Here is a 23,585-nt window from a genome sequence, read left to right on the forward strand (position 1 = left end):
CATGTGAAGGGAGGTGTGTGCCTTTCCTCCAATCAGCTGTCTCCCAGTGCAATTCAACACTACACTGCTACTGCTGAATGAGGACGTGAAAATTCCAACATGATGTGCACTTTCTAAACAGTATATAAAGCTGAAGACGGCAGATATACATGTAAAACTTATGTAGTGAGATTTGTTTCATCTCTGTGTATCATCTAAGGCTGTTAACTTCACTGGATATATTTGAGGAAATCATATGGCTTGAATTAGAGTGGGTGTAAATCTTTTTTTTAACATGAACATCTGAGCATTTTTTTATATTAATTGCATATTGTTTTGTATGATACTAATGATATGGTTCAGGTGCTCAAAGCGGAGTTCCACTCGTTTTTCAGTTTATTAAAAGTCAGCAACTACAAAAAGTGTAGCTGCTGACTTTTAATAAACACACACTCACCTGTCCCACGATCCAGCCGCCCAAAGCCTCGGTTCTCTTTCCTGCCTCTCCTTAGCGCCGGTGTTCTGCCGAGAAAGTTCCCCTCGGCGGATTCCGCAGTAGGAGCCGGCGGAAATAGCCAAAGCCGAATAGAATAGAAATCAGCTGTGCACGGCGCCTGTAAGAGGACCCCTCGCGGGCTTGCTTCGGTCGCCACGCTTCAGGCACGGCCTCGCTTCGCTCGGCACTTTTTTATTCTCCCTCTAGGTCCACTTGGATGGTGGGACTTCAACCTGGACCCAGGGCGCAGGCGCCGTGTACAGCTGATTGAAGTTTTTCATCTTCGGCTATTTTCGGCGGCTCCTAGTCGTTTGTACTGCGCAAGCGCTGCGCCTACGCAGTACAGGGGAGTCCTTATCTGCCGGGGGAACTTTCTCGGCAAGACACCGGCATCACTCATGCGGGCACCCGGCTGTAACAGCTTGTGGCTTCACAGCTGGATGCGCACTGCGTATGCGCAAGTCCCGATTCGCTGTCCTGAATAGCCGAGCAATCTTCTGGGACTTGTGACGTGTCCCAGAAGATTGCAGGGGGGGGGGGTGGAATCACCTAGGCGGCACGGACACAAAACTAAACTAAAAATGAATTGCTAAATGTGGCATGTCGGGGTTAGAACTCCTTAAAGCGGAAGTTCCACTTTTGGGTGTGGAACTCCGCTTTGTTTTTTGTTCCTTTTGGGTTTTTACTGTTTTTTTTTTTTTGTTTTTTTTCTGTGCTGTTTTTTCTCCATGTGATCCTATTTGACTTGATCGTTCTTAATTAAGATGTAACTACCCCTCTGTCTGAGGGTCTGCTATGTTATAAATATCAACTTTTAAATCGATTTTGTATGCTTTTTGATGAAGGCTACATAGCCAAAACGTGTCAGTATATACTCTGTATCCATAAAGTACTTTTATTTAAGAGCATGCTGCGTTGCCAGCCTTTCCTGATTAAGATTATTCATCTGCGGGAATTGAACGCCTTGGTTAGAGCACCGGATTCCAGTCCATGTACTTAGATATTCGGCAGTAGAGCTAGGGTAACTTCTTTGCCTTTTACCAAGGTCTGGAGGTGGCCCTAGCAAAAGTTATTGCCTGTGTCCAATAACTAGAAGGTAACCGCATATACAGTGGATATAAAAAGTCTACACACCCCTGTTAAAATGTCAGGTTTCTGTGATGTAAAAAAAATAGACAAAGATAAATCATTTCTGAAGTTTTTCTACCTTTTAATGTGACCTATAAACTGTACAACTCAATTGAAAAACAAACTGAAATCTTTTAGGGAAGGTAAAAATAATGTGGTTACATAAGTGTGTACACCCTCTTATAACTGGGGATGTAGCTGTGTTCAAAATTAAGCAATCGCATTCAAACTCATGTTAAATAGGAGTCAGTACACTCCTGCCATCATTTAAAGTGCCTCTGATTAACCCCAAAGTTCAGCTGTTCTAGTAGGTCTTTCCTGACCTTTTCTTAGTCGCATCCTACAGCAAAAGCCATGGTCCGCAGAGAGCTTCCAAAGCATCAGAGGGATCTCATTGTTAAACGGTCATCATCAAGTGGGGAAAATATAGCACAACAGTGACATTACCAAAAACTGAACTTCCCTCCAATATTGATAAAAATACGAGAAGAAAACTGGTCAGGGAGGCTGCCAATAGGCCTACAGCAACATTAAAGTAGCTGCAGGAATATCTGGCAAGTATTGGCTGTGTGGTACATTTGAAAACAATCCCCCGTATTCTTCATATGTCTGGGCTATGGGGTAGAGTGACAAGACGAAAGCCTTTTCTTACCAAGAAAAACATCTAAGCCCGGCTAAATTTTGCAAATACACATCTAAGGTCTCCCAAAAGCATGTGGGAAAATGTGCTATGGTCTGATGAAACCAAGGTTGAACTTTTTGGCCATAATTCCAAAAGATATGTTTGACGCAGAAAACACTGCACATCACCCAAAAAACACCATACCGCACTGTGAACCATGGTGGTGGCAGCATTATGCTTTGGGGTTGTTTTTCTTCAGCTGGAACAGGGGCCTTAGGGTAGAGGGAATTATGAACAGTTCCAAATACCATTCAATATTGGCACAAAACCTTCAAGCTCGTGCTAGAAAGCTGAACATGAAGAGGAACTTCATCTTTCAGCATGACAACGACCTAAAGCATACAGCTAAATCAACAAAGGAATGGCTTCACCAGAAGAAGATTTACATTGTGAAATGGCCCAGCCAGAGCCCAGACCTGAATCTGATTGAAAATCTGTTGGGTGATCTGAAGAGGGCTGTGCACAGGAGATGCCCTCACAATCTGACAGATTTGGAGTGTTTTTGCAAAGAGTTGGCAAATATTGCCAAGTCAAGATGTGCCATGTTGATAGACTCATACCCAAAATGACTGAGTGCTGTAAAAAAATCAAAAGGTGCTTCAACAAAGTATTAGTTTAAGGGTGTGCGCACTAATGCAACCATATTATTTTATTTTTACTTCCCTCCACCTAAAAGATTTCAGTTTGTTCAACTGATTTGTACAGTTTATAGGTCACATTAAAGGTGGAAAAAGTTCTGAAATGATTTATCTTTGTCTCATTGTTTTACATCACAGAAACCTGACATTTTAACAGGGGTGTGTAGACTTTATATCCACTGTAATCTATGATCCATAAATACAAGTCCAGTGTCCTGTGCTGTACTCCCAAGATAATTAATTTACAGTAAGTCTCAATTCCTATTTTTTTCTTTATTAAAATTAAAGAGTTACTCCGGTGTAGGGTGGAGTCAGTTTTTGGCAAACTTGTTGGAGAAAAAGGTCTAAATGTATCTCTAAGTAGCGCATATTTTAAAAATATGTGAGAGTTAATATTTCACATGAAAAGCTGAAATCTTAATCCTGATTTTTTATAGATGGAATGGCTAGAAGGGTCCCTCATTGTAAAAGGGCCCCATAAAGCAACATGGGAATGACCCTTATATCTACTCTATTATTCAGTTTATGATATTTGAATGGGTTTAGACAGGCTGAATGAAGAATTTTATCTTAAATTGAAACATTTATCTGCCTATAGTGACTTTTGGGTATGTATCTTTATTTTATTCCAGTGTGATTTGTATGTACAAATAACTGTTGATCCTGCCAGTCCACAGAAGCACATATGTGCTGCTGTGGTCCATTTGCATCCCTTGGCTCCATACAGGATGCCAGGCCGACACATAGCATGCCTTTAGCTCTGTAGTCAGCCTGGTTGACACACTCACTACCCAGTCTTGCTTCTATAGTTAACGGAGGTTCTTAGATGTGCCTCACTGTCAGAACCTAAAACCTGTAGTAGCGTGGGTCACACCGTGGACTGCAACACACACACGCTCACAGTAAAAGCTGGAGATGGAAAGCCTATGTGGGCATTTTATAGAAGAATGTTTAAAGCGGAGGTCCACCTATCTATCGTTTTTTTTTTTTTTGAGTTCATTCACAAACCTTTCTTCTCAGCATTACATACTCACATATTGTGTGTAATATGTCCGCCTGTGTCAGATTTCGTCGGAAAGAATAACTTATATTATTCACTGCAGTCGGTTTCCATCTTCATTGTGGGCATTTGAAGCCCACAAGCATTTATTTCCTGGATGTGGTGAATGCTGTGCTCCCAGCATTCACCGCTCGTTCCCGCACATGCTCAGTGGCATCCTGGGAAGCCTGAGACTAGCTCCCAGGAGTCTGGGAGAGGCTAGAAACACGCCTACTCCCACGGGAGGAGAACCAGGAAGTGCAAAGAAGAATAGAAAAATAAAAGGTAATTACGGCGATTTAAATTTTTTTAAACGGCATGTCAGCATCTAGGCAAGGAAGAGAATACATACAGATATTGTTCAAAATTTGGGTGGAACCCCACTTTAAGTGGCCTGGGGTGAATTTTATAATAATTTCACATAAGCTTTAATTATAATATTGAATAAGGAGTAGATCTTGGACCTGACAGAAACTGAAAATCATTGTCGAATTGGCTTTTCTAAAAATCATAAAGTTTTGCTTAAGTGCACTGAAAGAGGAGACAAAGTCAGAATACACAGGCTGCAGTCATTGAGCAGGTTCTGTTGCCTACCATGTGTCCCCTGGTTAATTTCTGCAGCCGACACACCATAATATTTAGTTACCTGTGTTGAGGCATGCTGGATGTGGAGACTAAAAATGGGGGCAAATGAGTAAAACATACGAAGCTGGACCAATGTACTGAATGCTTTTGAATTTGTAACATCATATTCTTTTCATCTCAGAGTATAGATTATATTTTGCTTATCTGTGGAGTAAGCAGATTTTTTCATCTTTCTGAACACTGTATATTCTCCTGAAATGAACATGTAACTTTGCTCGATTTCCTTCTTCTGAATCTATTGAATTTGTTTTCTGCGGAGTTGGCAGTCACTTTGACAAGGAAATATTGTGTTTCTACAGCTGGGCCTCGTTCCTGACAGAAGGTCAGTGCCAGCGGGATTGGCTCTTCAACCCGTATCACCGCAGGGTCTGCAAGGCAAAACTGTGAGTGGTGTATTTATCTGTAATAACAGCATTCAGTCCGTGTTCTGTGCACAACCTTCCACAGTCCTCTAACAAAATATTCACCCCCTGCTGACAACGCCACCAATCATCTCTCTGTATCTGCCATATGATGAGAATCCGATTGCAGTTTTCTTTAATTATTAGTGTGACTGCTGGATGAATTACAGAGCAAACCTCCAACGTAATTATACATATTTACATGAGGATTGCCTTTTAAAGGAATGTCTAGTCTATTTTTATGTGAATAATGATCATCTTATTTTAAAAATTCCTGTCAGCATTAACGTTTTAAATATGTGGCTCCTGTGTATAGATTGTAGCTACATCTGTATGTGGGGGGGAGCCATAGCTGTGTTCTGCTTATTGACACTGCAAAGTAATTTTGTATTCTCATTATACTATCAGTTTGCTTTTTTCAAAAAACAAGTTTGTCAGTAGAACATATAGGCACAGTACAACTATCAGTTTGCTTTGAGTGAGTACAGATTATAATCTAAAGCCGGCCATAACATGGATCGAAATAAAGCAGAGACCAGCAGAATTTTGATCCATGTACGGGCAAGGAGGTTGTACAGAAGTCGATATACTGATCAACTTTTGTACAGCCGTCTTATCGTATTTTCCTCGCTCCTTCAGTGCCATCAGCTATAGCCTGCAGCACTTGATCAGTGTATTTTGACAATGGGGAAGTCTCCGCCATTGGAATACAGTAGCTCAGCGGGGAGGATTCTTCCATCCACATCAAATGTGTGGATGGGGGAATAGTCATTTCGTTTAGATTCATCTATGGGCTGCTTAGGTGTGGTTTATCCTGTAATTTCAGTGTCTTATTTCTCGAAGCTCTATACACTGTTGGAGAATCTACTAATTTGTATATGACACAGACACATGAAAATGTGAGTGAAATCATCATTAAATTTAGGATAAGTTATTCAAATTGTTCACTATCCAGCTGATCCTTGAATAGTGCAGGGCTCTGCTAAGCTATTTATACCATCCTCTCCAACACAAAACTCTGGCTGCTTTTATCATATGTGACGGAGAACTTGTCAGGAGTTATCAGGCTGATAACAGAAGAACGGAGCAGGAGACAGCTACCGGACATAGTGCTTTGAAGAGAGAGAACAAAACACTGCAGATATATGCTCAGCTCAAATTTCATGAAGCGGGTTTACATTCACTTTAACCTTGGTAACTGTACCCAGACCTCTGGCTGTGTGGACTTACCTGTACTGTTGCTTCAGGCACTGGATTCTGCTTGGACACTCACCTCAGCACTTAGTGCAAAGTATGTTGTAGCAACAGGGTGCTATACAGATCCAGGGCCATTGTTGATCCCTCTGGAACCCAGGCCCTATGATGGGCAAAACATGGTCCCTGATTAGGGACCAGCAACATGGACAGGTAAGACTGTAAGTGCCTGGACCAATACTGTAGCCCCACTTATTACAAGTTTTCTGAATAGTGCTTGTTATATGTTAAAACTGTCAGAAAGGCAGAGATTATGTTTGAAAACAATTCACTTAGCCAGTGTAAATCTTTTCAAACTTGAGAGTAATATTCCACCATTCAGTGCTTAGTCTCTGGTGGATGACCAGATGTTACATCACGCCACAGGTCACACTCTTACCACAACTTCTCCCCAGAGCCCTTTCATAAGGTTCTCAGGCACTTCATACTGCCCTTTTGCCATTAGAACTTTGCTACAGGACGTGTGGCACAGCATAGGGCATGGGGGAATACCCTCACCAATCGCAGTGACAGAAACCAGGCAAATGGGAACCATAGTAAAAGTTCAGGCAAACATTGGCTCTGCTGAAGCCTTGCAAAACACTCAGACCGTTTAGATTGACGATGCTTCCCTTGCACCAGAGAAAAACCCTATTTTAACACCTGTCTCTGCATCCAATTCTAGCTCTATCTTAGGCGTGTGAAAAGCGGCCTATTTAAAAAAGTTTGAATTTTCTGCAACTGTGTCAGACTTTCATGGACAACTAACAGCTTTAATACAGCAATCACTGTCCACAGCACAAAAGAGCCAAGCTCCTTCTCCACACCTGGCGTCTCTACTGGAGTCAGTGTAATAAATCCTCTAGAGGATGTAGACATCAAGCAGAATGAAGAGGACCCAAAGGCAGTGTTAGAATAGACCAACAAAGATTTCTCACCCCCACCCCTTGAAATTTTCCACATTTTGTCATGTTACATCCAAAAATGTAAATGTATTTTAGTGGGATTTTATGTGATAGACCAACACAAAGTGGCACATAATTGTAAAGTGGAAGAAAATGATAAATGGTTTTCAATTCTTTTTACAAATATCTGAGAAGTTTGGCATGCATTTGTATTCAGCCCCCCTGAGTCAATACTCTGTAGACCCACCTTTCGCTGCATTTACAGCTGCAAGTCTTTTCGGGTATGTCTCTACCAGCTTTGCACATCTAGAGAGTGAAATATTTGCCCATTCTTCTTTGCAAAATAGCTCAAGCTCTGTTAGATTTTCAAGTCTTGCCACAGATTCTCAATTGGATTTAGGTCTGGATTTTGCCTGGGCCATTTTAACAAATGAATTTTCTTTGATCTAAACTATTCCATTGTGGCTCTGGCTGCATGTTTAGGGTCGTTGTCCTGCTGGAAGGTGAACCTCAGCCCCAGTCTCAAGTCTTTTGCAGATGCTAACAGGTTTTCTTCTAAGATTGCCCTGTGTTTGGCTCCATCCATCTTCCAAACAACTCTGATCAGCTTCCCTGTCCCTGCTGAAGAAAAGCATCCCCACAACATGATGCTGCCACTACCGTGTTTCACGGTGGGGATGGTGTGTTCAGGGTGATGTGCAGTGTTAGTTTTCCGCCACACATAGTGTTTTGCTTTTAGGCCAAAAAGTTCAATTTTGGTCTCATCTGACCAGAGCACCTTCTTCCACATATTTACTGTGTCCCCCACATGGCTTCTTGCAAACTGCAAACAGGAAGACTTATGGCTTTCTTTCAACAATGGCTTTCTTCTTGCCACTCTTCCATAAAGGCCAGATTTGTAGCGTGCACGACTAATAGCTGTCCTGTGGATAGATTCTCCCACCTGAGCTGTGGATCTTGGCAGCTCCTCCAGAGTTACCATGGGCCTCTTTGCTGCTTCTCTGATTAATGCTCTCCTTGCCTGGTCTGTCAGTTTAGGTGGACGTCCATGTCTTCGCAGGTTTGCAGCTGTGCCATACTCTTTCCATTTTCGGATAATGGATTGAACAGTGCTCTGTGAGATGTTCAAAGCTTGGAATATTTTTTTTTTTATAACCTAACCCTGCTTTAAACTTCTCCACAGCTTTATCCCTTGACCTGTCTGGTGTGTTCCTTGGCCTTCATGATGCAGTTTGTTCACTAAGGTTCTCTAACAAACCCCTAAGGGGTTCACAGAACAGCTGTATTTATGCTGAGATTAAATTACACACAGGTAGACTCTGTTTACTAATTAGGTGACTTCTGAAGGCAGTTGGTTCCACTAGATTTTAGTAGGGGTATCGGACTAAAGCGGGCTGAATACAAATGCATGCCACACACTTCAGATATTTAGTTGTAAAAAAAAAATTAAAACCATTTGTCATTTTCCTTCCCCTTCACAATTATGTGCCACTTTGTGTTGGTCTATCACATAAAATAAAAAAAGAAGCACTTGACAAATTCATCAAAGATGTCACAGGAGTGAAAAGTACTTCTCTCCTACTTTTAAAGACTGTATAAGTAAAACCTGGAACTCTACTTTAGGACAAGAGAATAATTAGCGTCTGTAGATATCCAAGATGCTTATCTACGTTTTCCTATTTACCTACCTTATCAACGCTTCTTTTGCTTTGCAGTAGGAGACCAACACTTCCATTCTGTTGCTTCTCCACATTTGGCATCCAAGCAAATCCAGAAGATATTCCTCCAGTGGGAACCAGGCCAGTCAATGCATGCACTGTGTGGCCACCCATATCATCACTGCCCAATAAGTTACGTGGGCAAATAATGAGTAGTAATGATGAGAGGCCACAACAGAAACCGGCTAACATTCAGCCCATGTGTGAAGCAACCTGTCTGATAGAAGCCAGCTGAACGGGCATTCCGGAAAACCACCACTGACCAGTTTGTTGAGGTGGGGGGGAAGTCCCCCTGTCAAAACACAACAGCTCAGCGGGGAGATCTCTGTATTAACATTGCATAGTTGTTAGTCAGCTCCTGTGTGTTTTTTTTTTTTTTTTTTTTTCGTTCAGCCCGCTGGGCTGAAAAAAACGTATTGTGTACCAGGCCTAACTCCCTAGCTTTTGGATTTCCAATCTAGCATTCACAATGGGGAAGTCATTTTTACCACATCCATGGAGGAGGATGATAAGAGGTGCTAGTCTTGTAGGCTAGCGAAGGAAGGAAGCGAAGCTCACTATCAACATCCTAAAGCTCAGAGAAATAAAATTAGCTCTAAATCACTGGACCCCCCTTCTTCATAGTCACCTGATTAGGGTACAATCGGACAAAGCCACGGCTGTGGCCTATATCAACCACTAAGTGAGTAACAGGAGTCATACATCATTAATGAACGTAAGTGTAAATGTGTGTAGAACTACCGCCCAGCTCTCTGCTGTTCACATCCTAGGAGTGGACAGTTTGGTAGGTGGATTACCCCAGCTGTCACTACATAGACCGAGGGGAATGGGCCCTTCATCCTGACATCTTCAATCTCCTGTGTAAAAAAAATAATAGTGAGTTCCATATGTGGACATCCTAACCTCTGGGTACAGCAACAAGTTACTCTAGCACTGGCATCAGATGCTCTGATTCCCTGGACACTTTTCTAGTTCATATACACCTTTCCTCCAGTGTGACTTCTGCCTTGACTGCGCCACAGAATACAGCAAGAGGAAAAGCTGGTGATTCTCTATTGCACCAAACTGGTTCAAGAGAACCTGGTATATAGCTAGACATTTACATTTCTAGTAGACAATGCCTGGCCTCTTCCAAACAGACAGGCCTTCTGTCCCTGGACCCCCCTATTCCATCCTGCTGCTCTGTTGCTGGCTTTAATGGCACCACTGTTGATTGGTCTAGAGGGAGAGGGGTGTCTCTGACTGTCATTCCCACTTTCCCACATTGCTCAAAGCCAGAAGAGCCACTTGCAGAAAAATGTACTATTGTACCAGGTGGAGAGCCGTTCCTGCCAGGAGAACACAATGATTACTGGCAATAATCACATGTAAAAAATCTGACATGCTGGTTGTACCCAAGTAGATCGATGAATTGGGTACAATCAGCCTGCCTCTAGAAGGTTTGAATCTTGGCCAGTCCCTGCTGAACCAGCCAAGATTCCAACCATCTATGGCTGCCATTTGCCAGCTGCCGGTCAGGCATCTGGGTGAATCCCGACATTATTTTCAGGATGCTTCCAGAGCCTGTACCGCCTCTGTGACGTCAGCTAATGGTGGGATTTAGCCCACTGTCGGCTCATTTTGGGTTACAGGAGAGCACAAGTAAATGGACTTCTGTGATCCAGAAGAGCAATATGGCCAAAAACCTTTGACCATACTTCTCTTTTCAGGAATAGGTTTCAGCCTTAACCATTTTGTTACCAAACACCTGGCTTCATAATCCTTGGAAAGACTTTAATCAAGTTTTTTTCCTGGATTAGACCACCCTTACAGCATCCTGTGCTTCCTTGGGATTTGAAATTGGTTCTCTATACCCTGTAAAAACCACCCTTTGAACCCATCAGGTAACTCACTTTGGAAGATCTTTCCTGCAAAGTGGCTGTCTTAGTGGCTATCATGTCTGTCAAGCGTATTCCTGAACTACAGGCTCCCACCTGTAAGGGGCCACTCCTGATCTTTCACAAAGACAAAGTAGTTTTGTGCCCAAGTCCTACCTTTCTGTCTAAGGTGGTATCTAACTTTCACTTAAATTAAGGCATAGGCCTTCCCTCTTTCTGCCCCACACCTAAGTACCAAAAGAGATTGCTCTTCATTGTCTGGGTGTTGTCAAGGCTATGAGGATTTATCCCAAACCACCACTTCTATAAGAAAGAAGGGTTCTCTTTGTGTTGTCAGGGCCTCACAAAGGACATCCTTCTTCAGTATCCTCTATTGCCAGGTGGATAAGACAACTCATCTCAAACGCTTACACTGTAAATAAGACACCTGCAGCACTCTTGTGTGCTTACTTCACCAGATCGGTGGGTGTTTCCTGGGTATTATGACATCAAGCCTCTGTTGCAAAGCTTTGCAAGGCCACCAGCTGATCTTCAGTTCATACTTTCTCCAAGTGGAAGTCCAAGCTTCTGCAGATTCAGCTTTCGACATCAAGGTTCTTGCAGCAGCTCACTGAGTTGGGTCCATTGACCCTTGTAATTAGTGGCCTTTTGATAGTTTTGTGCGCCTTGTTGCTCACCCTTCTTAACCATTGCTTGAGGGTGTCCCAGGGTCTATGGAATATCAGTTCTGTGTCCAGTATGGTACCATAAGAGGAATTTTGATTTACTTGTAAAATCCATATCTTGGAGTACAGCACAGAACATAGGCCACCATGCCCTCTGTTCTTGTGTTACTATGCATTGCTTGATAACAAAAAACTGAGGCCTCACAGAATGTCGTAGGGTTATAGGAGCATGCACGGGGCAAGTCTAGCAAAGCTTATGTCATTGTCTAATAACCTTAAGGTACTAACCTATAATCCAGGGTCTATGAATACCCAGCCCATGTCCTGTACTGTACCGCCCAAGATATGGAATTTACAGATAAGTCAAAATTCCTCTTTTCAATTATACTAGTGTGGCCACTTCTTATCACATCCACATTTTGCAGTCTGTTATAGGCAAGTCTGATATGACCGCTCAAGGGGCCAATGTATAATGGAGATCATTAGATACCACTGTCTGAACTCCACTGGATGCTGCAGCCTTCAATATGAGTCATTTATAAAATGCAGGCTTATTTCTGTGGAGCCTGCGGTGCTCTAGGGAGTTCTTTCAACGTAAAACTGCAGATTCATTCATAATTCATTGAAATGAACAATACTTTCCTTGCTTCAGAGTCTCAAAGCAAGTGGAGCCCATGTTATTTTGTCATGCGAATGCTCTACTGCATAAATATGACACTGCTCCTAACCACTGAATGGTTACAGTAAGGCTATTCCAATGCTGTATAAATGGGGCTCAAAGTGATTCTTTAGCTCTGTACAGTGATTGGTCATAACTCCATAGCTTACAAGCCTCTTGTTAGTTCAGGGCTGAACATATACCGTACTTTACGCCAGGTAGCCAGTCTGTGGTAGCTGATAGTGTTTTTGAGCCTTTTGTATTACTCTAAGCATAGTCTCCTCAGCTGATAGCCGCTAAAGTGGGAAGACTGACTTGTGAATATTAAAGGAATTGCCTAAGCATTCTTAGAGTGGATGGTCTGTTATGTTTGTTTTTAAAGAGTACTGTAATTGGGTTTGCAGTTTTGAAGAGCTTAATATAATACTGTATCAAAAAATGTTAAAAAAAACAAAGTCTTTTGAACATTAGCAGCGCTTATGAAGTTCATATGTGAAATAAAATATAAATAAAGATGAAAAGTTCCTCTTGTGTACAGCAGGGTGTGGGGTGGTAGCTGATCCATTTATAAAGAATGTTGAACACCAACTCTCTGCTGATCAAAACCACATTGCTTTTATGGGAATCCCCTATAGGTTATTCACTTACCAGAAGGTGATGGGTTAACAGCGTGCCTTTCACTGGTTTAGTATCGACGGACTTAGTTCTCTCAAATAGGACTGGATCCGTGAATGGATATTTGGATAGCTGTCAGCGAACTCTGCATACTTCCATCTAAATTAAGCTTGTAACGAGCGAAGAAATAGAAGTGCCCATAGCGTAATCCAGTAAATTAAAATACTTTATTTAAAAAACAAAGTGATCCCATATAGATGTACACTTACAATGTATTAAGATAATATAAGCATGTATCATAGATCGTTTAGTCCCGATATACCTTATTACCGATGAGAGCGGTATTCCCGGGTATCACAGAATATCAACAATGTGGGTAACTGTATGGTCAGGCCCTTTTTTCACGCGTTTCCTCAATGCTTTCGTTGACGCCCTCTGACGAAAGCTTTGAGGAAACGCGTGAAAAAGCGCATGACCATACAGCTACCCACGCCGTTGATCTTCTGTGATACCTTACCCAGGAATACCGCTCTCAGCGGTAATAAGGTATATCGGGACGCAACGATCTATAGTACATGCTTATATTATCTTAATACATTGTAAGTGTACATCTATATAGGATCGCTTTGTTTTTTAAATAAAAGTATTTTAATTTACTGGATTACACTATGGGCACTTCTATTTCTTCGCTCGTTACAAGCTTAATTTAGATGGAAGTATGCAGAGTGCGCGGACAGCTATCCAAATATCCATTCACGGATCCAGACCTATTTGAGTGAACTAAGTCCGTCGATATTAAACCAGTGAAAGGCACGCTGTTAACCCATCACCTTCTGGTAAGTTAATTACCTATAGGGGATTCCCATAAAAGCAATGTGGTGAAGGATTTATCTGGGATTTTTATCAGCAGAGAGTTGGTGTTCAACATTCTTTATAAACTGATCAGCTACCACCCCACACCCTGCTGAACACAATTAAGACACAAGTGGAACTTTTCATCCTTATTTATATTTTATTTCACATATGAACTTCTTAAGCGCTGCTAATGTTTAAAAGACTTAGTTTTATTTTTTAACATATTTTTTGATACCGTTTACATTTTTATAGTAGCAGCTATATATATTTTTATTTATCATATATCTTTTTTTTTTTTTTTTTTTTTTGCATGAGCGCTGAGGGAGAAATACTTTGTTTCTGTTTATTTCTCATTGTTTGTGAAAACTTAATATAATACTATAAAACAATAATTGAAGCGCTTCACTCAATGATCAGTAAAAGTTATAAAATATAAAATGCATTACTGTGCATCCCGCACATAAAATCCACTACTGTTCCAAATGTTTCAAAAAAGCTCATAAACATATAAATACTATATCAAAAATAAACGTGATCTTGCACAGATAAATAAAGTTGAAATTCTATAGCGTGTATATACAAGAACAATCATCCATTATTGCAATATAAATGGTGAATAAAAAATAAATAGACAAGTGTTGATAATTAATTAGTGATGTGATTAAACCGGGAAAAAGATAATAAAAGACTATTTGGTAGAGATATAAAAGTAGTCCCAATGATTGTGGTTCTTTGATTGCTTAATTGGGGTGTCTGCTTGTCATTTTTTAAACTCTTCCATCCACCTCAATTTTCATCAGGTACAGCTTACCACACCGTTGGATGTATGTAAACCAAAGAATAAACAAGAAAAAATCATTGCGCAATGAACTCCATATACAGGGGGTCCCCGGGTTACAAACAAGTTAGGGACTATAGGTTTGTTCTTAAGTCGAATCTGTTTGTAAGTCAGAACAGGTACATTTTTTAAGTGTAGCTCCAGCCAAAAAAACTATTTTTAAGCTTTTTGGATAGCATAGGGAAGGGTTAACACCCCTGTGGCATTTGTTTTGCTGTCTGTGCCCCTGTTCAGAAGATTTCACCTCACTTTCTGTCCCATTGACAATTGGATTTTGAAAATTTTGGGTTGTTGTGGAAGCAAGCCTTGGTGATAAAGCATCAGTGGAGGTACCTTTCCCCCAAAATAGCTCTTACAGGAGAGAATTTCCCTTCCTAGGGGTAGATTTCCTCTCACTTCCTGTTGTCTACCTCCGTTTGTAAGTAGGAGTCGTTTGTAAGTTGGATGTTTGTAACTAGGGGACCCCCTGTAGTACACCAGCAAAACACACTCAGAGATTCACTCACATGCGCCCAGTATTAGAAAAGCATATGAATCTGCAATAGCAGTCAGCCGCTATGAATGAGAGAAAGGATCACTGCAGTACACCGCTCTGTGTCAGACTGCAGAGTGCGTCCTAGGCTCCTCCCACGCGTTGCGTCACCGTCACGTGACTTTCTCAAGGATCCTCAACACTTGTCTATTTATTTTTTATTCACCATTTATATTGCAATATTGGATGATTGTTCTTGTATATACACGCTATAGAATTTCAACTTTATTTATCTTGCAAGATCAGGTTTATTTTTGATATAGTATTTATAGGTTTATGAGCTTTTTTGAAACATTTGGAATAGTAGTGGATTTTTACACTGATGTGGATTTTATGTGCGGGATGCACAGTAATGCATTTGATATTTTATAACTTTTACTGATCATTGAGTGAAGCGCTTCAATTATTATTTTATACGTTTTTATGAAGGGATATTGAGCACCTTATATTGAGAGCAGCCTTTCTCATATATATGATTAGTTTCACTGTGGTTTTTTTGTTTTTTCATTTAATAACCATCACAGCGCTTTGTTTTTTTCCACATTTTAATATAATACTACAGACATGATGTAATACGCGGTAGTGTGTGGAATTCTCTGACCGCCAATAAGAAATCTGCCTTTATCTGCTTATTGTGGACTAATAAAGAAGATATCGTAAATGTACATCACAGGACACAGAGGCAGTCCTATTCATGACCACTTGGGTTATGCTGCAACCTTCAGGTGAATGGACACTAGTCTATTGTCTTTAGGTGATGGATGTTCCTACAGATTTGTCTCTGCAGATTTCTTCCTGTGGGCTTAGTCCTATGCTTCGGGCCTATTCCTGACACCTTTGATTGGGGCAGTGGAGAACTTTATCTGGATCAATTGCTATGCTCAGCAGGCCGAGGGGGAGTGTACCAAGACCCACGTCAGAGTATGGGGGCCGACTGTAATGCAGACAGGTCGGCACTGTCAGGGATAGTGGGGAAATCCTTTCACTTCCTGCTTTGGCTATGAGACAAAGATGGCAAAAAAAAAAAAACAGGTTTTAACCCTCACTTTTATCCAAAATTAGAAAATGTTATTTTGCCTTTAGTTCTACTTGAAATAAGACCCTGGTCTCAAAGAAGCCATAGATAAGATGTTAGAGGCCCTCTTTAAGGCATCTTTCTCTCTGATGGGAGCAGTTCTGCAGTCTGGTGGCTGCAGTAGGAGTTTGCCAAGTCCTAAAGTCTGGGAAAAGTGTAAGTGTTTTAGAGTATCCTGCCATCTGGCAGTTCCTGCAGAATTTTCCTCTGGAGAGCCTTGACTCTTTCGGTGAATGCATTGGAACATTCTATAAAGCTGCTTTTACAGGTGGGCACTATGTCTATCCATACGAAGCAAAACTTTTTGAGGATAAACACTTGTGTGGACCATCTTTCAATACCTTTATCCAGAAGGTGACTGTGGGTAAAAATATGTTCTTACCACTAAAGAAGAAGGGGCGGTTACAGGTCATTAACCATTGATGCCTTTGTAATCCAAGAAAATTCCTTACTAAGCAACAATTCTCTTCCGCAGAAGCTTGTGTCCCAGTTTCAGAAGAAGAACTGGATGCCCAAGTCCTTAGAATCTGGAGGCAAGTCCACTTCACAATAAAGGGGCACCCACAATTGTGCAGGTGGGCAAAAGTCTGGTGGCCGTCTGGAATCAGGAGTTTTAGATTAATTGGTCTACAGCACAGAGGCTACAAATTGGAAGTGTCACTGCGTTGGTGATGTAACATGTTGCTATAGGTGGAGATAGTCTTGAAGTACTTTCAAGGTAGAAACCTTTGCCTTGGCTGTTCTGTTTCAGAGACTTGTCATGTTTCTTTCCTTGGTAAAAGCCTTTGTACACAGAGTGTCATGCGAATTGTGCAGCCCCCTTTTCTCTTTGGGACCTTTACTTGGCCTTGTCTGCAGATGTCTCCGTTTTTAACCTCTCAAAGATTTCCTGGTCACTCCTCAAGTGCAAGTTGACTTTTTAGTTGCCATAACCTCAGCTGTCAGGGTCTCAGATCAATTGTATCAGCAACAGGATGTTGCACACTAAAATGCTAAACATGAAATAAATGTTGTTCCTGTTTAATAAAGAAATGCTCTTTCTTTATTAAGCAGGAACAGTTCTATTCTGACATGTTTTGTGTTAGGCACAGGGCTTTCTAAACAAATGACACCATTTTATTTATTTAATAAAGGAAGTTTTTTTTTTTTTTTGCATGTCTGTGTGTGGCTTTCCTGTTGCCGGTACAGTTGACTGCTCTGGTTGGAGACAAGCTGAGTCGGCACCTGAGATGAGATTGTGGATCTTGATCTGGCCTGGAGCGGCATGTGAAATATTTGTCACATGGTCTCTGAGTTGGGTGAAGTTTTCTACAAGAAGCCCTTTCCTGTTCTTTGTCAGGATAAAGTGATGCTGAGACCTTGGTCCTTTTTAATGCCTAAGGTGGTTTCTTTGTTCCACCTGAATCAAAATATTGTGTGTTGCCATTTTGTTTCCCTAATTCTAAGCATCTTGAGGAAAAGGTGCTTCGCACTTTAGATGTTGTTTGAGCTGTTTAAACTTATCAAAGGCCTTAAGCTTTGTTTCATAAGTCTAATTCCCTGTATGTTCTGCCTGAGGGTCTTTGAAATTCTACCAGGTAGATGTTCACACCTCTGCGGACATCAACTTTTGAGCAGAAGATTTTGCAGGCGGCTTTGTAGTGGGGTTCCCCGTGTTCTGTTTTTAGGCTTTGGGCATGCGTCCTGTGTACAATTAAGAAATCTTCCTGAGCAGCTAACAGTTGATTTCTGTATGACTGAGGAGTGCTAGAAACTGCCACTTATTACATCATGTCTGTAGTTATAAAGTAAGTCTCTTCAACCCTGCAAATCTGATTACAGTAAGGACAGAAATGACTGGTCATCTAATCTAAGCCTGCTGAAAAGGTTCCTTTAATATTCAGAAAACAGCCCATTAGTTGAGGAGCATTACAAAAGGCTCAAAAACATTAACTGTCAATGACCACAGACTGGCTAACTTGCTCCAAGTATATGCCCAGCCTTGAACTAACAAGGGACTCATAAGAAAATAATTTTACAGGTAAACCAAAAATCGAATTTCCAGCTGCTGCATTGTTTTCCATAGGATTTATTCACTGAGCAAATGGTAAAGCCTACACAGCCCAGGACGCACCCGATTGTAGCGGCCGAAGAAAGGGTTAAACCCGCCCGTGTTGCGGTGGCAGTTCATTCCAAAGGGCAGGGACATTGTAGGTGCACTGTATACAGTGCTCCTACACCGCCCCAAAGATGCTGCTTGCAGGACTTGTTTCCCATCCCGCAAGCACACCTCCCCAGTGTGAAAGCACTCGGGCTTTTACACTGGTGAGGCATGAGAGGCAGTTTTCAGGTGCTATTTTTAGCGCTAAAACACCTGAAAACGGCCACAGTGTAAAAGGGGTCTAATATGGGGAAAATAATTATTTGATCCCCTTCAGATTTTGTAAGTTTGCCCACTTACAAAGAAATTAAAGATCTATAATTTTTATCATAGGTGTATTTTCAACGATAGAGACGGAATATCAACCAAAAATCCAGAAAAAACACATAAAACAAATGCCATAAATTAAGTTGCAGGTCAGTGAGTAAAAAAAGAAAAACATGACTTAATACTTGGTGGAGAAACCCTTGTTGGCAAGAAGAGAGGTAAGACGTTTCTTGTAGTTGGTGACCAGGTTTGCACACATCTCAGGAGGAATTTTGGTCCACTCTTTACAGATCTTCTCTAAATCCTTAAGGTTTCTTGGCTGTCTCTTGGCAAATTGAAGTTTTAGCTCCCTCCATAAATTTTCTATAGGATTAAGGTCTGGAGACTGACTAGGCCACTCCATGACCGTAATGTGCTTCTTCTTGAGCCACTCCTTTGTTGCCTTGGTGGTATGTTTTGGGTCATTGTCATTTTCCCCTCTGTAAGTACGTTGGCTTTCAGAGATGTTGGTGTAGGATCCTGAGCAGCAGATTTTTTTTTTTTTTAGCACACACTTAGTGGGTACAGAAAATAATCACCCCCTTACAATAATCACATCTGAAATGAAGACAGACACAGTTTTTGTTTTATCCAGCTGTATTTACTAGTACAACTTATAAGCGAAAAATATAACCCCAACAACATGCCATAAAAAATAAAAAAACAAAAGCATCACCCCCCCCCCTTATGTCAGTATCTTGTTTAACCACCTTTTGCTTTAATTACAACTTTTAGTGCGTTGTGATATTTCTTTACTAACTTTACACATCTAGACTTAGCGATATTTGCCCACTCTTCTTTGTAGAACTGCTCAAGTTCAGTTAAATTTGATGGTGACCGTTTGTGGACTGCAGTCTTCAAGTCATTCCACAGATTATCAATGTGGTTTAAGTCTGGGCTGTGCCTTGGCCATGCAAGGAAATTCACCTTTTTCTCCTTCAACCCTGTGTGGTAATTTTTGCTGTGTGATTTGGGTCATTGTCATGTTGGAAGGTTCTTCCCATTTGACAGCTTTTGGCAGAGGGCAGTAGATTTACCTCAAAAACTTGATGTTATTTTGCCCACTCTTCTGCAGGCCATACATGGGTCAAATTCCAAACAAACTTTCTTTCGAAAATCAGAAATTTTGTGCATTTTGTGATCAGATGGTGCCACCGTTGATTTCAGAATTTGACCAACTAAGCCTTCAATTTCACCTCCAATGTTGCTACAGAAAAGATTTTTTGTGGCCGGGAATCTTCTTTTCTTTCTGGGAAATTTTCTTTTATTGCGCTCATGTGCATTTCTTTTTCGATTTATATTTTTCAAACAATTATTCCATCATTGATTTAGAAAATAGTTCCAACAAAAAAATTTCCAACATGCCCGATCACTCAAATTCGATGGCCTCATGAAAATCGGCTTGCTGCAGCCCACTAATGGTGCAAACGAAATTTCTTCGAAAAGATTTTCGAAAGGAAAATTCTTTCAAAATTCGACCCATGTATGGCTGGCCTTCTTTGCAGAACTGCTCAAGTTCAGTTAAATTTGACTAAAATAATTGTTTAAAATTGAACTATTTGGCCTCAACACGAAACAATATGTCTGGCAGGAACCCAATACAGCTCACCGTCCAAATAGCACTATTCCTGCAGTAAAGCATGAAGGTGGTAATATCCTGTTATGGGGGTATTTCTCTGCAGCACGGACTGGGGCATTTGTCAGGATAGAAGAAAAATGAATGGGGCAAAATAACATCAAATTCTTGAGGAAAACGTGCTGCCCTCTGCCAGAAAGTTGTCAATGGGAAGAAGGCTTGCCTTCCAACAAGACAATGACCCAAAGCACACAGCAAAAATGACTACACAGTGGTTGAAGAAGAGAAAGGCGAATGTCCTTGCATGGCCTAGTCACAGCCCAGACTTAAACCACATTGAAAAACCTGTGGAATGACTTGAAAACTGCAGTCCACAAACAGTCACCATGAAATTTAACTGAATTTGAGCAGTTATGCAAAGAAGAGTGGGCAAATATTGCAAAGTCTAGATGTGCAAAGTTAGTAGAGACATACAGACTAACAGCTGTAATGAATGCAAAAGTTCAATAAAATACTGACGTAAAGAGGGTGATCCTTTTTCCAACTCGGTAATTCTGTTTTGGAATTTTTTTTTTAATGACATGGTGGTTATATCTTTCACTTAAATGTTATAAGTTGCACTAGCAAATACAGCTAGATGAAACAAAAAACGTGTCTGTTTTCATTTCATTCCATCACCCACAGTTATTACCTCTTGTATCTCTTGACCTTCCCTCTTAGATTGTAAGCTCTAAGGAGCAGGGCCCTCTGATTCCTACTATATTAAAGTGTATTGTATTTGTACTGTCTACCCTCAAGTTGTAAAGCGCTACGTAAACTGTTGGCGCTATATAAATCCTGTATAATAATAATAATAATTTCAGGATGCAAAGCAACAAAATGTGATTATTTTAAAGGGGGGTGATTTTTTTTCTATACTCACTTTAGCTCTCCCACCTGCACTGTCCACTCCTTTTATTCATGTTCAAGCCGTGTGCTTTAGAGGCACTCATGCGGGTGTGCTCCCGAGCTGGGTTGTGTGCATCCATAGACACAGCGCTACACAGCCATGCCACCTGTTCCCTCCTCACAAGATTTGACTGGCAGGAGCCTTTGGGTCCCACTGCTGCCTGAGAGGCCAGGAGGAGCTGTGCTGTAGATAGGACAGCGCTGGATCGGAAAGAGGAGCCAGGTAAGTGTTTAGGGATGGGAGGGGGGGAACAGTTTTTTTACCTTAATGCAGGGAATGCTTTAAGGTAAAAAGTAAAAAAAAAAACAGGCAGACTTTAGAACCACTTTATTTAGTATACCTGAAGTTATATAATATTTAAGAAAATTTGTAAATATTTTAGATGTTATCTATACTATGTTAACCACAATTCCCCCCACCCCCCTCTTTGTTGAGGGCATGAGGCCTGGTGTGGTGGTATGGTTCAGGAGGGGGGGGGGGGGTGCTCGTTCATTTCCCCCTCCTTCCTATTCTGCTAGGCTGCATGCCCATATAAGGTTCTGGTATAAATTTTCGGGGAGAACTCCATGCCTTTATTTTTTTTTTGCTTGGTGTTCCCCTCCAAATCTATACCAGACTCAAAGTTTTGCTGTAGCATGTTTTATGCATGCTACAGATGTGCCACTTTACAGGCACATTAAGGGGACCCCCCAGGCACTATATTTTTAAAGGAATTTTTCATTTTTATTGTTGCACTTTAAGCATAATTAAAATCACTTCTCCTGAAAAAAATATTTTCTTTTATTGATTCCTGTCCACAAGGGCAGGACCCAGAGCCCTTTTTTTGGCCAATTACTTGCATATAAGCCTTCAAAATGGGCACTTTTGATTTTTCCTGTTTGGCTCCCTTAGACTTCAATGGGGTTCGCCGCTTGGTTTAGAACATTTCCCCTGTTCGGGAGTTCTACTGCAAACCGAACAGGGGGGTGTACTGCCCATCCCTACTGATCAGCACTTGGTGGAAGATGTAATTTACCAGTCATGGTTATAAGAAGAGCCCAGCTTTGCACAAAGACATATCGTATGTGATCTGCCATTGGTTCCTGTAACATTGTTTATTTTCTGGCTTTTCCCCTCACTCTCCAGCCAGAGGAGCTGACACTCTTGCTCATCAAACTACGGCGGCAACAAGCAGAACTGAGCAGTATCCGGGAACACACACTGACACAGTTGCTGCACCTAAAGCAGGCGTGTAGCCCCCAGGTCAGCTGCATGTATCACCCACCTATCATACATGTACTGTGACACGTGTTCTCTCTCTGTGATTGCGAATGTAATCACCCCCACATCATCCTGCATGTCCCATTCTATCACATGGTGAAAGGTTTGAGTTCCGGGGTCATCTGTGTCTGTGATGGACCTGTTCTTTGTGTTCTGTGTCTAGTGTCATCTTTTGTGTCTGAGGGTGGGATGGAGAAGGTTGTGTGGTGATACTTTTAGGGCTGATTCATTAAAGCAGAACTCCAGGCAGACACAAAAGGCATTGGTTAATCCTGCTTTGTAATCAATGATACAATATTTAAATGTGTTTTTTATTTTTTTTTTCCTAAATACAGGCAGTATCTGAATATGTCTTGGTATCAGCCTCTTGCAGTCCCTATATAGCAGAACTTAGACCAGGACCAAACAGGTCCTGCAATGCTCATGGGCTGGCAGGGGACATGCTGATAGGAGTAGTGAGCAGAGAGATGAGCTCATCAGTTTGCTGCTTCTCCTTTCACTGGGCATTCAAAGGGTGGGCAAACAGGAAAAAAATGGTTTTCTGCCCTGCCAGACAGGGCTTTGATGTGTTGCGGAGCTGTGTAAATATCAGTACTAGGTGTACAGAAATCTTTTGGCTGTTGAAAGAGCTTCATTTATATTGATTGTATCTGTGTAATTAGCTTTTTGCCTGGAGCTTTGCTTTAAAATTAGAGAAAAGAAAATGAACACAAATGTGGAGTTTTTGCAGGTAGCGAACGCACAGCATTTGTCACTATGGGTAACCACTCCACTTATCTGCTCATTTTCTTCCTTCTAGTGTTAGTGTGTTAGCTTGTATATTTTTCTGGGATGAGGCTGTGCTGTATTCTGGTGGATAAGAGTGTGTGTGTATCAGGAATGAGACTGTGCTGCAATCTGACTTTGGAGTGTATGTGTACAAGGGTTGAGGCTGTGCATTAATCTGGCTTTGGAGTGTGCACATACTAGGCTCCTGAGTGTGTATAGGTCAGGGATGAGGCTGTGCTTTGTTCAGGTGGGCCGGAGTGGGTATGTACCGGGGATGAGGCTGTTTTGTGTTCTGGCTGTGGAGTGTGTATGTACCAGGGCAATGAGTCTATTGTTTTCTGGCCATCACATGTATACATTTTAGCTGTACCAGACTTGTTCATGTGCCTTGGGTTATCCCCAGGCTACCTGCAGGTGATTGGATTTTGGCAAAAACTTGCTAAGGTAGCTCCTAGGGACATGTTCAGATAACAGAATCACCAAACTCCATTTTTTTTGCTAGTATCTATAGGTGATGGACCTCTTGCTTTTCTTGAGCTCTAAATTGCTTTGTTAGTGATTATTAAAATGTGCAGGATCTGTATTTATTTCTAAGGGGGTAGTTGGT

General features: G+C 41.3%; 1 protein-coding gene across 14 annotated transcripts in view; it reads left to right on the forward strand.

Moving 5' to 3' along the window:
- PLEKHA5 (pleckstrin homology domain containing A5) overlaps positions 1 to 23,585 on the forward strand; it is a 619,814-nt gene that overhangs the window by 192,284 nt on the left and 403,945 nt on the right. For 12 of the 14 annotated variants that reach the window (XM_073621386.1, XM_073621378.1, XM_073621382.1 and 9 more), the window contains 2 exons: positions 4,907 to 4,990; positions 22,076 to 22,192. The exons of 1 other annotated variant lie outside the window; for it this stretch is intronic. In XM_073621386.1, the coding sequence (XP_073477487.1) occupies positions 4,907 to 4,990; positions 22,076 to 22,192 (201 nt within the window). The remainder of the gene's footprint in view (positions 1 to 4,906; positions 4,991 to 22,075; positions 22,193 to 23,585) is intronic. One more of the 14 variants, XM_073621388.1, reaches the window with a different exon arrangement.

The sequence above is a fragment of the Aquarana catesbeiana genome, linkage group LG03, assembly GCF_042186555.1.
Source record: "Aquarana catesbeiana isolate 2022-GZ linkage group LG03, ASM4218655v1, whole genome shotgun sequence".
Lineage (NCBI taxonomy): Eukaryota > Metazoa > Chordata > Amphibia > Anura > Ranidae > Aquarana > Aquarana catesbeiana.